This window comes from Mytilus galloprovincialis, chromosome 2 (genome assembly GCF_965363235.1).
Source record: "Mytilus galloprovincialis chromosome 2, xbMytGall1.hap1.1, whole genome shotgun sequence".
NCBI lineage: Eukaryota > Metazoa > Mollusca > Bivalvia > Mytilida > Mytilidae > Mytilus > Mytilus galloprovincialis.
This window is the reverse complement of record NC_134839.1, coordinates 39,454,528-39,473,654: the sequence shown is the minus strand read 5'-3', so window position 1 is coordinate 39,473,654 and position 19,127 is coordinate 39,454,528. Positions and strand designations below refer to the sequence as shown.

The window sequence follows — 19,127 nt, the reverse complement described above, 5'->3', positions numbered from 1 at the left end:
TTCCTTAACATTACCAATTCAGGGGCAGCAACCCAACAACAGGTTGTCGATTCATCTGAAAATTTTAGGGCAGATAAATCTTAACCTGATGAACAAATTTACCCATGTCAGATTTGCTCTAAATGCTTTGGTTTTTGAGTTATAAGCCAAAAACTGCATTTTACCCCTATGTTCTATTTTAGCCGTGGCGGCCATTTTGGTTGGATGGCCGGGTCACCGGACACATTTTTTTAAATAGATACCCCAAAGATGATTATGGCCTAGTTTGGAATAATTTGGCCCAGTAGTTTCAGAGGAGAAGATTTTTGTAAAAGATTTCTAAGATTTACGAAAAATGGTTAAAAATTTACTATAAAGGGCAATAACTCCTAAAGGGGTCAACTGACCATTTCGGTAATGTTGACTTATTTGTAAATCTTACTTTGCTGAACATTATTGCTGTTTACAGTTTATCTCTATCTATAATAATATTCAAGATAATAACCAAAAACAGTAAATTTTTCTTAAAATTACCAATTTAGGGGCAGCAACCCAACAACGGGTTGTCTGATTCATCTGAAAATTTCTTGACCTGATAAACAATTTTACATGGTAAGATTTGCTCTAAATGCTTTGATTTTTGAGTTTTAAGCCAAAAACTGCATTTTACCCCTATGTTCTATTTTTAGCCATGGCAGTCATCTTGGTTGGTTGGCCGGGTCACGCCACACATTTTTAAACAAGATACCCAAATGATGATTGTGGCCAAGTTTAGTTTAATTTGGCCTAGTAGTTTCAGAGGAGAAGATTTTTGTAAAAGTTAACGACGACGGACGACGACGACGACGACAACGACAACGGACGACGGACGACGGACGAAGGACACCAAGTGATGAGAAAAGCTCACTTGGCCCTTTGGGCCAGGTGAGCTAAAAATGGAAAATTAACAATGGGGAACGAAAAATCGTCTTTTTTGTCGTAAATTTTAGTTTGGAGTTTCCCGTTTAAAACCGAAATATCTAAATCCAGGAAAGGACAGTTATTACCGAATAAATTTGATTTATTTTAAGTAAGTTCCTTGGGGTAAATTTCAGCAGTATATTGAGAAAATTCTTGATTCTTTAACGAAAAATGTCATCAACCTAACGGTAAGTGTTATCAATTAAATGCAATTTCGACTGGTCTTTACTGAGTTTAGTCATAAACTGTGATTCGTAACAGTACAAAAACAAGTCTGCTATTAAAGGGGCACAATAAGTGCCCATGGGGATACCTACAACCTGTCGATAAACTTTGTTGCCAAAACGTACGTAAATATTATCAAGGAGAAAATTAACAGCTTCAATCATCTCAGCACACCTCCAGTAAGTATATCTAGCATATTTACCTTTCTCATTAGAGAAGAAGGCTTTAAATGAGTTGCAACAAATATATTTGCATTCGCTTTACCAAACGACCATTTAATTAAATAGGAAAACTTTTGTTTGATAAGATAGTGTGGAAGTGTAGTGTAAAGAGTAGAAAAATCAAAACTGTCAACAGAATCAAAAGGACCATCAAAAGCACGTAATTTATCTAAAACATCCAAGGAATATTTTACACTCCAAAAATGGTTTATACCACTATGTTCATATATTTTATTACATTAGTTTATTAAAAGCTCTATAATAGTAGTTAATGAACTAGTTAAGAGCACCGAAAGATTAGGTGTAGAACACTTACTAGAGGCCGAGATGAAACGATATTTAAATGTTTTTTTTGTGTAGTTTAGGTAACCAATACATAGTAGGAACCTTCAAATGTTCAGAAGAAGCCTTCAGCTTTAATGTGGTTGTGATATGTTTGTTAACTATATGACTGTCTGTGGAGCGGATGGACTTGAATGTAGATGAATTTAAAATTTCATTCTTAAAAACAAGGTAGTTTATGATGAAGTTGAAGTCCAATCAACTTGAAACTTATAACACATGTTCCCTATGATATGATCTTTCTAATTTCAATGCCAAATTAAAGTATTGACCCCAATTTCACGGTCCACTGAACATAGAAAACAATAGTGCGAGTGGGGCATCCGTGTACTATGGACACATCCTTGTTATTTAATGGTTTTCGAATGTAAACGTTGTGAAAAAAAGTTATAACATAGATCAAACTCTACTGCTTTAGTAGAAGATTATCTAGCACTCTATTAGCGTGTAGTTGATAGAGTTTGTTAGTCTTGTTTCGATAATATAGATGGTGTAGACCAGGCAGCATCTACTAATGGAATTGAATGCAAAAAAAAAAAATATTGAATCATTAATAATATAAAAATAAAAGAACTTTCACACATTGATACATAAAAGTATGTTTGTATGTGTCTTTTCAGTCTTCCACACTTAGTTAGTCCTACTGCGTGTTCGGTCAATTTTTATTTCATTCTGTTTTAAGTTCCGTAACTGTCTGTTCTTCACCTCTTTGACTTGGGCAAATTCGTTTCTTCCTATATTTCTTTTTTGACTGAAAGAATCTGATGGAATCCACACAAACTATGAGAACCAACGGTATTACTAGAAGTAATATTGCGAAATAACCAACTGAAGAAGCAGACGGCCTGTCGTCAGGTGCTGATGTTCTACGTCTTATTGCAGATGATGTATTCTTTTTGTCGACGGTCAGGTTAGCCTTGAGTTCAACCAGTTCATCTTTCATCATTTCTTTCTTTTCCTCTATTGTGAGGCTCATCGAGTTAAGGTAATCCCATTTGTAAACTTTATGAGCAGAGAAATATAAAATTATAATTGATGATACATGTTATACTAATGCTAAGAGATTTAATAATATAGAAATGAGAAGTGAAATGATCACCAGAGAATAATCACCCAAACTACATGCATATAAGGATCTGTAATATGATAACCAGTGTAAACAATTATCCAAATAAGTTTAAATAAAAGGGACATACGACATATCATTCAATCATGATCATAACCTAAACCGTATAATAAGTTTTAAAAGACCCAGCATGACAAGATGTGAAAAAAAATATTGGAATATTGCATTGTCAAATATTTACAAACGGTTGCAAAGGGTTATTTGGAAACTTAACATCCAATAGACAAAAATGCATATTTGTCATATGATCCTGAATCCGACTTTGTATCAATAAGATGCATTTAGCTGGATTTTGAACGTTATTGCCCTCAAGGTAACAGTAGCGTGGGAAATGCGGCCTTATTTCACTTTTGGTTTCAATAGGAACCCGTATTACGTATGACTGAAATTTAGTTTCGAATGTTTCCATGCGTTTCTTACTGTCTTTTCCGCCGCGCTGCCGGCAATATATCTTATTTGCATAGTTTTCTTTGAATGCAGGCTTAATATATCCTTCCGTGGCATATCTGTTACAGTGTCTTTATCCAGTTACCGAATTTTAGTTGCTATCCAATTATATTTTGTGGAGTAGCTTATTGCGTATCTGATTTGTTGTGATCAAAAAATTGTGCTTTATATGCAAGAGTTTTCTCGATACTTATTATAAATTTTAAAATACCTGGACATTTGGTTTTATAACAAACATTGTTTTGGATGACGGTTTCATCTATTTTAGCGCAAGGTAAGAAACGCTTTCTGGTCTGCGACTTCTTTCCTTCTCCACAAGTAACTGAACATTCTCCAAAATCTTCCCAAGTACTCCATTGATCTTGAATGTAAAGCAGTAATACATACACAGCAAAGACCATATTTTGTAATAAGCATGAAAGATTGTCTTTGGTTGAGCATCTGTCAATCCGCAGTTGGGTGGTGCCTTATCATCGGTTATTGGTTGAGCATCTGTCAATCCGCAGTTGGGTGGTGCCTTATCATCGGTTATTGGTTGAGCATCTGTCAATCCGCAGTTGGGTGGTTCCTTATCATCGGTTATTATTCAGTAATGTTGCCAGTTCCTCTTTTACTTATCATTTTTTTGAAAATGAATAATCACCCGTTTGTTTGCTTCTCTTCTGTGATGGTATTAGAAATAGCATTGCGTCAAACACAATAAATTTAGTGAGATGCTTTAACAACTTGAATGGAAATTTTTATTTGATATTCTTTTTCATTCAATGAATATTTGATATTTGCATTCTACAAAAGAAAATCCGTAAAAATATTTTGATAGTATTCCTTTCTTGACCATATGTCGATCTAAAAATCACAATTAGTGATAATACAAAAATATCGAAGAATTTCACCCCATAAGATGTCAATAGCATAAGTTCAAACGCTCACTGATGAAGACCTTCCACTGACTTTGAAGTCCTTTTGTTCAAAACATAACTTATAACATATTGAAATAGAAGATACAGGAAATCTTCATCCATAAATGAAAGAATTAAAATGATATATAGGAGGTAGATAGACATTTGGTAGGGGAGTCAACTTTTACAATGGTATTGGATTTCACTTGTGCGTTTAACCTTGCAGTTATTTAACCAGTGATTAATAATCTATGTTGTTTACATCGATAACACATTATGTAAGAACATAAGCTTAACCAAGCATTAAACGTAGGTACTGCCATTTTTTTTAAAATCAGAGATGGTTGGAGAAAATTCAATTGAAAAAAAATGGATTGAATATTTTTTTGTAAACTAAGCTGTAGGTTGCACTTATCTGTATAGTTTTGGTTTGAAATACAAATGACGATATTCTAGATAGTATGATCTGAAAAACCGTCTTGGCCCAAGTTGGTGGTAAGAGATAACCTACACTACCACAGAAATAGTACTTAGATAACGAAATGTTAAATCATTGAAATTAGTGTGCGTTGACTTATTGATAGGGGGATTTTGTTGAACAGTTTAATGCTTCTGCAACATCTCCCGAATCAAACGCTGATTTTTATCAGCTATAAATAGACGAAGGTATACGGCGTATGCGAATTGTTAGGCGATGTTGCCGTAGATGTAAGATGTAGAAAGCATAGCTGTGTTCGGGCCCCGGTTTAGGAGGAAGTAAAGAAACAGATATACCGAAAAAACCAGATCTACTGTACTATTGTTTGATTTTCTATAAATACAAATGTCAAGAACTCAATAATAGCCATTAATATGAATATGACATGTGTGAATAAGGAAAGAAATTAAAACCTTTGTGTAGGTATATAGGGCATTGATGTTGGTAATATAATATGGTTTGTAAATATTTTTTTGTTTGATTTATTCAGGCTTTCATACTTGGGACTGAAAAAAAGATTGAATAAATGTATAGGCAACCGTCCATCGTTTGAGACTATGTTTACCATATGTGTCTCCAAATTATTTATGCGATTGGATTGTTATCTCATTTACGTATATAATACCCCATTCTTCTTTAATTCTTCATTAAATACTACATAATAAATAATACTAACCTGGACATGAGCGATTGTCAATGTTACATGGTTTCGACATCTTTTCATAATTTCCGTTAATATTTTTGCAAATGTATACTGATTCGGATGTACAGTTGCTATCATCAGACGTACAACAACCTGTGTCATCTTCATGACAACACTCAAGACGCTCACATACTATGTCTGCAATATTATTAACAATAATAAAAATGTGTTAAGTCTTATAATATCAAGTCATTCACATGTTTCAATTAAGATAATACATGAAAATAAACGTTTTCGTCATCCTCTATACTTGCAAAGCTTACACCGTAAAACACATCAAAGACTAGGCTTTTACTTTGATACGCCACATGCCTGCTTCTTCAACATACAATCCTCAGGGACGCTGGCGTTAAAGCACTTAAATGGTTAAATATCAGAAATTTTATGGAACATTGTACAGCTATTGGTTGAGTTAAAGAATTTATAAATAAATGTTTACGTCCTCACTCATGGAATAGGATATATACAGTAAAAGCGTGTCATTCATCCGTCTGTAATCTCAATGACATATATACATTTACTTTAGAGTTGTACCGTGTAAAATATCTTTAGTCTACCTCTGAATAAAGATATGTGTTCGATATTTTGTTCTTGCTGCTAAGTTATTGTTTTCTGTTTCTTTTTTGTGTTCGTTTGACTTTAATTTGTTTGTCCTTTATTTGTTTTTCGTTTCTTACTACGGTGTTATCAGTTTGGATTCGACTAAAGGGTTCAGTATCCCTTTGTTGTCTCCCACATCCATTTGTCGAACACTGTTCCTTTCAGGTTCTTATGTCATACAAGTAATATTATATTTTAATGCACTTGTTTTAAAAAATATTAATGAAGATAATATATGTCTATTGTTTTCATAAAATTGAGAATGGAAATGGGGAATGTGCCAAAGAGACAACAACCCGACCATAGAAAAAAACAACAGCAGAAGGTCACCAACAGGTCTTCAATGTAGCGAGAAATTCCCGCACCCGGAGGCGTCCTTTAGCTGGCCCCTAAACAAATATATACTAGTTCAGTGATAATGAACGCCATACTAATTTCCAAATTGTACACAAGAAACTAGAATTAAAATAAAACAAGACTTACAAAGGCCATAGGCTCCTGACTTGGGACAAGCGCAAAAATGCGGCGGGTTGAACATGTTTGTGAGATCTCAACCCTCCCTCTATACCTCTAGCCTATGTAGAAAAGTAAACGCATAACAATACGCACATTAAAATTCAGTTCAAGAGAAGTCCGAGTCTGATGTCAGAAGATGTAACCAAAGAAAATAAACAAAATGACAATAATACATAAATAACAACAGACTACTAGCAGTTAACTGACATGCCAGCTCCAGACTTCAACTAAACTGACTGAAAGATTATGATTTCATCATATGAACATCAGGCACAATCCTTCCCGTTAGGGGTTTAGTATCATACCATCATAGCATATATGAGAAGAACATAACCCGTGTCATGCCATTATTCATCACATATACAGCAAAAATACACTTAGCAGCATATATTTAAGGAAGAAAATACGTTAAAGGTATAATCTAAGATCAAACTAAAGTTTAGTTTGCTGTATATTGTAGGTTTACATATGGTAAAAAATCAAGGTATTATCTAGAAAATTTAGATTAGTTCGCTTGTCTTGTTTTGATATTTTTGTCGGATTTTCGAAATCCTCTGGTTTTATCCATTTGAATGCCTTAAAACATTGCCCATTAACCCCCATTTTTCTTTTTATAAATATTTTACATGTTTAATTACAAGCAATCTGTAAAAGTCTTATAAAATCTTTGTTATTTTTTGATAGTTTTTAAGGACTTAAACTTGTCAATGATAAAGCTATGAAAAATCGAGACAGAACATTTTCCAGCCAAAATTTCAATGGCTTATATCTCGAAAACAAGTACATTGACCTATATTTCATTTTTGTTGTTTTTGGTTCCCTTATTAGTCCTCTATCAATATATACTAGTGTTATGAAAAGCTTGTTATTTTGAAACTGAGTAGCGAACTTATATATACAAAAGAACTAAAGTTATGGAAACACAAGGGAATCAGCTCAAATAATTAAGACATCAATTAAAAGAAAGGACCGGAATATTCAATAAAAATGATAGACTAATGATACTTAATTCAAACACATATATATATGTTACTGGCATTTTCTAAATATAGGCATTTTGTAAAATGGCTGAATTTTCAGGCAGTTAACAAAATGCATTAACTTGACAGGCATTATACAAAATGACTAATAATACATAGTCATTCTCTTAAATGACTGAAATTTTAAAACAAAATTCAACAAATTGCCTGTGCAGTTTCAGACAATTTGTAGAAAAAGGATATCATTGAGATGCAACACAAAAATGACAAAAACACAACATCTTGGAAATAAAATAACCATGATAACTAATGATTCGAGAATTAATTTATTCTGCAATAACCAGATGGGAAAGTTTATATCTCATATGATATGACCCTTTAGTGAAACTAAGTTAAATATGTACTTGCTCTGTATTAAGTTACCAGTAGTAAAAATATTATTATGCTGTCAAAACGACATAAGGACAAATTGTTATTTCAATAGAATAAAATTTACGATGGAATTTTAGAAAATCTAGATTTAAAACAGTGAAGTTAAACATATGAAGCATAGAAAAGTTTGTTTTCATTCGACTGATTGTTGTTTGTTTGCTTTCAGTGGCAAATATTTCATACATTTTTAAGACGAAAATAATTTGGTTATATTCATCTTGGTTATTTCTGCAGGGGATTGGCCCGGGTAAAGCACATGAAATCCAACAGCCGCCTTCATTTGAAATGAAGGCATTTTGGATAGAGACAAAAAGAACAGTCATAGGATTCTCTATGTTCAGAGCGTGTTTCAGTTTCTTACATGTGGCAATATAATCAATTTCCACATTCAGAAAGAATGAGAATTTATACATCCACATCCAAACATATTCCCCCTCTATAGCATGGGTTTCGCCATTGTTTTGATGCAAATATAAGTAACGTACTGAAAATATACTCAAAATAGGTACCAGGATTAAAATTTGTATTTACGCCAGACGGGCGTTTCGTCTACAAAAGACTCATCAGTGACGCTCGAATCCAAAAAAAGTTAAAAAGGCAAAATAAAGTACGAAGTTGAAGATACACTTGAGGACCTAAATTTCTAAATGTTTTGCCAAATACAGCTAAGGTAATCAATTCCTGAGGTAGAAAAGCCTAAGTATTTCCAAAATTGAAAAGTTTCGTAAACAGTTTATTCATAAATATGACCACATCAATGATAACTCATGTCAGCACAGAAGTGCTGACTACTGGGCTATTAATATACTCATGAGTTTCACTAAAAAGAACATATCATTTGACAAGGACATTCCTGGGTCTTTGCAATCTGATACATTTATTAAAAAGGTAGTTGACTGCTGTTAAAATCTCGAAGAAGAGACAAAAAAAGATGCATTGGCATGGTAAGCTTCTCATGCTATAGATGCTTCACCCATCATATGCAGGTCTGCCTCAGTCTGTTAAAATCCATAAACCAAAAGAAACAAATCAAACTAACCATTGTAATGTACTTTGAACCATTTTTTAGAACATATAAAAATGAAAGATATTCATGCATGACGTGTGTGCTTATTGCGAATCATAATGCTGTCGAATATTTAGTGTTTTATCATAAAAGGTACTGAAATAGCTAAATGTGTGATAATCCAGGTTTCTCTAAATGTGATCGAAGTGCTAAAACCAGATTTTACGCCAAAAATGTATTTGCAAAAAATCACAGGTCAAATATTGTGTAACAGTTCAGTGCTGTCATCCAAATATTTTTTAAAATAACAAAACATTGTCGAGCTCTTTGCTTGTGTGGATTTGGAATAATTCATTAAAAAATGTGTACTCAAACTCTTAACAGTCAGTAATCATCAACCATAAAACTGCTATGTTGTCCAAATTTTTCAATCGTTTATTAGCATTTCATTTAATAAAACAATTTCATGCATTTTGTAAAATGCCTTTCAGTTTTTCCAGGCATTTTGTAAGATGCCTAAAAAAATTAGGCATTATGTAAAATGACTGAATCTTGCAGACATTTTACAAAATGCCTAAATTTAGAAAGTGTCTGTAACATACATAAGCCATACACACACCGACAACCGAAACGAGTAGGGTTATGTGGATAATGCGCAATCGGAGAATCGGTCTGGTAATAACCAGACATCTTGCCTAAGATTTAAGGAGGTGGGAAATACCCATAAAGAATAGAAAATAATTTAAATTGCTGCTTTGTTTGATACGTATGTTCGTAATGATCATTCTTCTCAATTATTTCTTTATTGAATCATGGTTTTCTTACTATCTTGATTAATTCTTTTTTTATCTTTTAAACTAAATCTAAATGTTTTGGAATAATTGATAAAAGCGAAATACCTTATAACTGTCTCTTTGTGACGACCGTGTAGGTATTAAAGTTCATTCTTATTAATTGTGGACTAATTTTGCACGTGCTCGAAATAGTCCTTAATTAAAGTGTTGAAAAATCAAGTGAATAAGAGAAAAGTAAGTGAAATATATCGTCTTTAGTCATATCAAACTGCACTAAGACATTTTGAAATTACATTTAAACTCGGGAGAGTTCGTTAATCATGTTAATCCTTCATCAACAATGGCTTGAGACGATGTGATATACAAATAATGCAAATAAAGATGTTCGTACCGTTGATGGTCTGACGATTTTAAATACCTTCACACCTTTGACAATTAAGCAGTTTGGGATTCGTACTGGCTTTTTTCTTGATTGGCGGGTTTCAAATATCAACTAGGGCTATTTCAACTAACGTATTATAACGCTCGTTTTTAGTCTGCTGTACAAATCATGCGCCTTATTTTATTTTATTTTAAGACGAGGGATCTTCTTGTTGGTAGCTAGACTTTGCAGTTTTACTTTACCAGCGAATGGTCTAGAAATGTAACGGGGAGGGTTTTTTTTTGCATTTTTTTTTTACATGTTTTACCACAGCATACTACGTCCATGTACCAAATAAGGCTGAATAGACAATGCGTTGGTTGTAATTTTTTTTCCGTCTATTCTCAGACGAATCGGTTGTTAATGGTTAGTGTGTTTAGTTGTACAATAACTTTGTTAATGTCTGTTATGCCTGCTATACCTGTTATCCTTTTTGTGTTTAGTCAGCAACAACGATCATTAGTTTAAAATGCTTATTTTCGATTTTAGAATTGTGTACAAAAAGAAAATACTGCGAGGATTACCAGAGTACAATACAATCATGTCGAAGAAGAAAAAAATGCCAGGTCACTTATTTGGTAAATACATACCAAAAGGTAATCCTAGAGCGGCTTTCGTATCGGACACTTGATTCGAGGTCATCGAATTACCATAGCAGTCTGGCATGCTCATCTTAAATGGAAAGTAGAATGCCTTATCCATGTATTTACTTTCATTTACAGCCAATGATTGATTCATCCAACCTGTCATGAAATTGTTTAGGTCACCATCTGCTTGTACGTAGCTGCTTGTTGGATTATAGTAGAATTTAAACATCAATGCTAAACCGTAAGAAACGACTGTGCAGTTAAAAGTCTTATCCGCAGCACGATATCCCTGTATGGTTTTATTATTTTCCCCCAAACTCTTTGGAAAGGAAATATAAAGATATGGTGACACGTTGTCCTTGATATATCCAAAGTGCAGAGCATCTCTTTTGATATTTTCTACGTTAACTTCTTTCTGTGTACCATTATTTAATAGGGTACGAATTTTTGCAAAATTTTTTGTCGTGAATAACTTTGATAAATCGAATGATGATTCGAGTGATGACTTTGATATATACGTATAACCGCTAACACCTTCAAACGAACAATATACTTCTATAGGATAACCGTTATGATTAAGTGTATAGTATCCACTAGAAGTTCTATTGAATAAGTATACGTCAATACAGGAACCTACAAAGTGAAGTAATTCATTATTATCATTAACCATTGAATCATAAAACGAACTTTACTTGTACCATGTCAGGAAAATAGCCATTGTTATATTATAGTTTGTTTTTGTGTTTTGTATTTTAGTGTTTCTGTTGTGGCTTTGTCCTCTTATATTTGATATGTTTCCCTCAGTTTTAGTTAATAACCCGGATTTGTTTTTCTCAATCGATGTATGAATTACGAACAGTGGTATACTACCGTTGCCATAATTTACCATACGAAATTTTAACTTGTTTTGAGGAGTTATCAATATATGCATGTAAAATTGTGCACCTTTTTCAATGAAAATTCTAGAAATGCTGTCATCTTTTGTTAAATTTTGCTGCATTTGAAGATTTCATAAAAAACAATACATGTTTCACTTATTGATTAATACGACTAATAAAATACATGTTTGGTAGATAAAAGCATGGCAATCCAACAACACTAGAAACAATAAAACTTATGAAAAATTATGAGAAAAAGGAATTGGATACATTTCTAAAGCTTGATTTGAACAGAATATAAATATATTTAAATAATAACAATGAGAACAGGGAAGCGGTTCCTTCTGACATTGGATAGTCGCATTGAAATATGGAGTCCTTCCTCTATATATCATTGCAGAAACCTGAAATATTGACTGTTGTTATATCTTGAACATTATGTCACTCGTGTAAGTTTGCTTCGATGGCAGATCCATTATCTATACTATTAAACGAGAAGACCTCATTTTGTGAGTCACTTCTCTTCCTTCCACAATAAATAAATCATCATGCCTCTGTGTTCTGTAGGTACCATGCATAGTCGCATTTGTGATCTATTCCTATGACTGTTTTGGGAGAAAAACGAAAATAAAGGCGTCCGGATATTATTTTCGTTATCAGACCAACTTTTATGTCATAAAGACTTCCACATAATTTCCATAAGAGTACTCGGGGACAGGACAATAATTTTCGTGTTGATATAGACTCTCTATATAATATAGCAGTGATTGCCGTGGAGAGGAAACTTTAAATTGATAGTTGATAGAAAATACACTTTATTTATAGTATACGTATGTTCATAATATACAGAAACGCGAAAAAAATGGAATTTAACAGAAATTGGAAAAAGGGAGACGGTTAAAAAAATTATCCTGTCTCCAAGTATTTATGAATGATGATACCTTTTGTGAACTTCTCCAGACATAAAATCTTTTACAGAAATTCTCCCTACAACAGTTTACATACTTTCAACCAAGCTCTAAATGCCCGCATTTCGCAGGTGTGTTCTAGTAGTCTGTTTAATGTTTAACAATTTTCCTATGCTGTTGAGAATCATATAGAGATATACACTAATAAAATTGAGAATGGAAATGGGGAATGTGTCAAAGAGACAACAACCCGACCAAATAAAAAACAACAGCAGAGGGTCACCAACAGGTCTTCAATGTAGCGAGAAATTCTCGCACCCGGAGGCGTCCTTCAGCTGGCCCCTCAACAAATATATACTAGTCCAGTGATAATGAACGCCATACTAATTTCCAAATTGTACACAAGAAACTAAAATTAAAATAATACAAGACTAACAAAGGCCAGAGGCTCCTGACTTGGGACAGGCGCAAAAATGCGGAGGGGTTAAACATGTTTGTGAGATCTCAACCCTCCCCCTATACCTCTAACCAATGTAGAAAAGTAAACGCATAATAATACGCACATTACAATTCAGTTCAAGAGAAGTCCGAGTCTGATGTCAGAAGATGTAACCAAAGAAAATAAACAAAATGACAAGAATACATAAATAACAACAGACTACTAGCAGTTAACTGACAAGCCAGCTCCAGACTTCAATTAAACTGACTGAAAGATTATGATTTCATCATATGAACATCAGGCACAATCCTTCCCGTTAGGGGTTTAGTTGTCGAGGATAAATAGAGACAATCACATTACGCGGGATTCATACATGTACTTATACGCGTTACCGCTCTCTATATGTAACGTCATGGTTGCTATGTATTAACGTCATTGTATTCCAGCATTAAATCATCCATTTGTATAGACGTCTTTTTTCTCTATTCAAAACACAACGCAAACTACAATTATACGATCACGAGATTGGTGCCGTGACCAGGATAAAAGATGGATTCGTCGAGAATCAAGTCTATTCGAGCTGGAAACAGAGCCGCTGTCACGAAATTCTTCAAGAAACTAGATGAGCTGAACACTGATTCGGAGATGGATATTGACATTGCAGGTCCAGTTATTGACGCTATAGTGAAAAAACAAAGTGTAATTCTTAAACTGGATGAACAGATTTTGGAAAATACATCGGATGAAGATCTAGAAGTTGAAATCACAGATGCAGATGAGTATAATTTAGATTTCGAAACACATTTGCGCCGTTATAAGAAATTAGCACAAACAGTTACACGTACATGTACATGAAAGCATTCCAAACACACGCCCCGTCATGAACATGCATGAAGTCAATTCCGAAACCCGTCCTGTAATGAACACAGAATTCATCCCAAGATTTTCTTCACAAACTAGTTCCCTGTCTAGTCAAAATCACCGCTTGCCGAAGCTAACCCTACCTACTTTTTCTGGAGATATTCTTGAGTGGCAATACTTTTGGGAGTCGTTTGAAAACACAATTCACAGCAATCATACACTTACTGATGTCCAGAAATTCACGTACCTTCAGTCACTTCTTGATGCAGACGCTATGAATGTCATAAATGGTTTAAACTTGTCCAGCGCAAACTATCACAAAGCCGTGGAGTTATTAGTAAATCGCTTTGGGAAAACACACAAAATTGTGAACGCTTATATGAAAGCTCTTTTAGATTTGCCAGCACCCTCATACACATTAGATAGTATCCGTAATTTTTCGGATAAGTCAGAGGTTTATATCCTAGTTCAACAGCTTCAAGAATTACACAAGACTTGTATGTTGATAATGTTTTAACTAGTTTTACTGATGAAGACGACTTAATGCAATTTTACCGTGATTCCATGTGTTTATTACAGAAAGGAGGCTTTAACCTCAGATCATGGAACTCTAATTCTAACAGACTACGACAACTTGCTAAAACAGAAAACGTACTAGATTCCAGTAACGAGGTCAACATACTTGGAATGCGCTGGAATGTTGCGGACGACAAACTTTTATTTGCAGAAGTAGATATAGATTCAACCATAGTAGATGTAACCAAAAGAGAAATATTACGACAGTCGTCTAAAATCTTTGATCCGCTTGGCATACTTAGTCCCGTGACATGAAAGCTAAGATACTAATGCAGTCACTATGGAAACGTAATTTTGGATGGGACGAACGCTTACCTGAAGATGTAACTACGCAATGGACTACTTTATCTACAGATCTTAAAGATACAAAATCAGTTGAACTTACCAGACTACTTAACAACGATGGATTATCACCACAAACAGCTAGAATACACATTTTTACCGATGCTAGCAAACAAGCTTATGGAGCATGCGCCTACATTGTACAAGGAAAACAGTCGCAATTAGTTATGGCTAAAAACAGAGTTGCACCGCTTAAAGTAATTACTTTGCCGCGATTGGAGTTGATGGGCGCCGTAGTTGGAGCGAAATTAGCTAAACATGTATCAAATATTTTAGGAATTACAGAAATTACATTTTGGTGTGATAGCCAAATCGTTCTGAGTTAGTTGTATTCGTCGAAAATACAAAAACCGTTTATATCTAATAGAATTACAGAAATCCGACAACTTGTGGAAAATAAAACTTGGAGGTATTGTCCAACTGACTGTAACCCCGCCGACTATCTTACCCGCGGCATGTCTTCATCTAAGTTTTTGAATAATGGTACTTGGTTCAACGGACCGAAATGGCTTGCACATGAAGAACAGTGGCCGCATTGGGATCGAAATTCCGTTGCTATGACAACAATTACAGACAATGAAAGTAAAGCCATAGTCCGGCAAATTCAACAAAATGATGACAGATTCACAGTTGTAAAGGAAGTCATCAATATAGAGAAGTTCAGCAGTTTTCCGAAACTGCTTCGTATAATGTCTTACGTATTGCGCTTTATAGCGAATTGCAGAACACTTTCACAAAACAGGAAATACCAACATTTAGAGGTAGACGAGATTCAAAATGCTTCACTCGTGTTGATACGGAATGTACAGCAAACTATTTTTATGAATGAAATCCGCAATATTGTTTCAAAGGATACTAATCGACTACCTATAGTACGTCAGTTACGGTTATATATCGACGAAAAAGGACTACTACGTTCCGGCGGAAGAATTGACAATGCGCTCGTTAGCGAAACAGTGAAATACCCTTATTTACTTCCGACAAAACACCCGTTGACAACATTGATAATTTTGGACGCACACAAACTACAAAATCACAGTGGAATAAATGGGACAATTACGTTAATTCAACAGACGTATTGGATACCGAAAATCCGACAAAGAGTGAAAACCGCATTACGGAATTGTATTCCCTGTAGGAAGATAATTAGTCGACCGTATGTGGTGTCTGACCCACCACCACTACCAAAGGATTGTCTTGGAGAAGACCTGCCATTCAGCGTCACGGGAGTTGATTTCACAGGAGCGTTACATGTACGACAAAATGGTAACAAGGAAACAAAAGCGTATATATGTCTTTTTACGTTCGCCTCAACCAGAGCTGTTCACATTGAGTTAGTTCAGGATTTAACGACACATTCATTTTTATTAGCTTTTCGCAGATTTGTTAGCCGTCGGTCTTTACCGAAAATTATGATATCTGACAATGCTTCTACGTATAAATCTGCAGCGACAGAGATTTCTAAAATATTCAAATCAGAAAAAGTGCACGGAAAGCTTAGTGAGTTAGGAACATTGTGGAAATTTATACCCAGCAGAGCTCCTTGGTACGGAGGATGGTGGGAGCGACTTATTGGACTCACAAAAACTTCGCTCAAGAAAACATTAGGACGTGCCTGTATCGACTTAGATATGCTACACACCGTTATTACAGAAATCGAGTGCATACTGAATAACCGACCGTTAACGTACATCTCTACTGATGAAAAGGATCCAGAACCACTTACGCCGTCTCATCTTTTGTATGGTAGAAGATTAAAGACTCTTCCGTATCCTTCAAATGACAAAAGCGAATTCAAAGACACTACAAAAACACTAACTATGTTTTGACTAGTTTGTGATAACGAAAACTTTGGTGTAATAATTTTTCAGTAATACATAAATTTCTCTCGTTAAAATCTAAAACATTGTTACATACACGAGCGAATCGTACAAGTTGAGATATATAAACACCGTAAGATGGTGACAAGGGAACGTCACCATCTAAAAACGGATAATTCACGATAGGAAATGAAAAATCATCCCTTTTATCATAAATTTTAGTATTCAGCTTTCCATTAGTGATATAGATATCAAGATCGAGTAAAGAATAGAAACACTAAGTTTGTTTAAAACTTGTGTTATTTTGATGTTTAAGGAGGTCTTTTTTTTAACGTCTGCTCCAAATTACCTTTTTATGGTATAAAGTTTAAGGGAAGCACTAAACTTCTAAACAGCAAATACTCACTGTATCTATCACTACATCTGTAGAAACATATCAGTACCATATATATGACCAAAACAACACACGAGATATGCATGATTGCCTACGATTTACTCTAAAAAAAATAACCCAATTAAAATTATAAAGATCCAATAGAAAAATGTAAAATATAATATATATATATTTCTCTAATTCTTCGTCAATTTATCCCTTTCTGCACCCATTGTATAAAAAAAATTAATCAACGTGTGGTTCGTTTGATCTCAGTGTACTTCATTGGTTAAAATCCGATTCTGACGTCGAATTTTCTTGCTTTCCTCTGAAATTCCTTTCGTGATGGCATGAAAACAATGCGACCATGCCTGATGACGTCACATAGAAAGAACACATCTTTTGACAGATCATTCGAAAAGAAGGAAAAAGTTTGCCGGCATAATGTTAGAAAATCATAAGAGAAACAGATTCCACCACCAAATCTCGTGTAATACGACATTTATCCACTCTCGACAGTTAAATTTTAAATATTTAAAACGCTCGGGCAAGCCTCGCGTTTTAAATTTGAAAATTTATCTGTCTCGAGTGGATAAATATCGTATTACACTCGATGCAGTGGTAGAATCTATATATCTATTTCATATGTCATTCCCAGTTCGCAAAACATATGAAAAAAACATTTCTTTTGTCATTTAGGTACGGACCAAAGTATCTGATCAAATTTTGCAATAAAAGTATTGGTCCTATGTTTTTTTATTTCTCAAGTGCGTGTATGAAAAATTAATGAAGGAAATATAAACGGGACAATGACTATTCTTTTAAGTTCCTTTTTGTGATACAACTCTTTATGTATAAATCATCCTTAAGAAGATACCGAGAGTGCTGTAGATGCCCAAAACGGAAAACGGAATAGGTAAACACCAGAACAAATTCACATTCAATTCAATAGCTTAGTTCTGAAACAAAAATCCGACCGGGATGATGTAAAAAAAAGTTCAGCAAACGATACAATAATCTGCTCAATTTTTTTTTAAAGATTGTAATAAAGTGATAGTATATAAATTAAGGAACTCAGAAGTAGAAAAAAATACAGGTCTATGTATTTGTTTATGACATATATTCAATTTTAAATTTAGCGGGAAATGATTCTCTTCAGATATTTTGTACATTTAACATTTGCACATTATTGTTCTTTAAGAACTATGATTAAATATCAAGGATTTATAATATTTAAAAAAATATAAAAGTATTTGTAATAAAATTATGATAAAAAGAAATTCGGATAACAAAGTACAGGTTTTATTGGCAAAACTCTATGATTCTGAATATCTGACAAAAAAATCATGAATAAGAGTAGCATACACAGATTTGTTTAAATCATCCATTCTTAATTTATCATAGAGTATCAAATATTTAATGTAGATTTCTTTGTCAATTAAAATGAAATTTTTGCAAATATATTTGATAGTCATTTTTTTCTAAATATACTTTTATTAAAAGTAGGGAATTGCAGATCAGTTAAATATAAAGCAAATTTGACCATTTGACACTGAATTGAGACACCTTTTGCAAGAAGCTGTAACTATTAGTGTATGTCCTCTTCTTAATCGATCTCTCCTAGTACTCACTTTTATTAGAACCATAAAGCAATTAAATATAATGTCTAAATTATTTTGGTTACCTAAAAGTTAAAAGCGTCCTTACTGATGGCAAAGAGTTGTGGTAGTGGGTATATTGAAATTACTGAAGTATTTAATACAATATGAAAAAAAATCCTCAATATTAGTGCAGAAACCATATTGTATATCATACTTACTAATTCATAAACTTCAGTACTAACAATTAGTAAGAGAACAAAATATAAAATTTGTGATATTAACAAATTTTAAGTAAAACAAACTCAGTCCAGAATATATCATTATGATGCATGTAACATAATTATATATATTTTACTTTTTATCTTATTAGGTTTTGCAGACTCGATGAATTCTTTGATAATTGTCAATAACACAGTGTATATTCCACGCATTTTAACTTCTTATACAGTATCACTTTTGTTTATTGTTTACATTATTACCCTTTGTTTTCGGTGGATATTTTTTTCTCACTGGCAATTTTACAAAAACATTTCATAGAATGCGAGTAAAAATTCCAGCATGTATTTTCAAACAAATGACTCAAAATCTAGTCATTTTTTTAAATATTAAACCA

The 19,127-nt window shown here is 33.6% G+C and overlaps 1 protein-coding gene across 1 annotated transcript; it reads right to left on the bottom strand.

The window, feature by feature from the left end:
- Window positions 1-1,738: 1,738 nt before the first annotated feature.
- LOC143062237 (uncharacterized) lies at window positions 1,739-17,184 on the bottom strand. Its single transcript, XM_076234002.1, has 5 exons — window positions 16,947-17,184; window positions 10,720-11,349; window positions 5,354-5,518; window positions 3,512-3,661; window positions 1,739-2,729 (listed from the first exon to the last, which is right to left on the bottom strand). Exons 1-5 carry the CDS (start codon window positions 17,017-17,019, stop codon window positions 2,395-2,397), a joined length of 1,353 nt encoding a protein of 450 aa, XP_076090117.1. The 5' UTR covers window positions 17,020-17,184; the 3' UTR covers window positions 1,739-2,394.
- Between the last annotated feature and the right edge of the window lie 1,943 nt (window positions 17,185-19,127).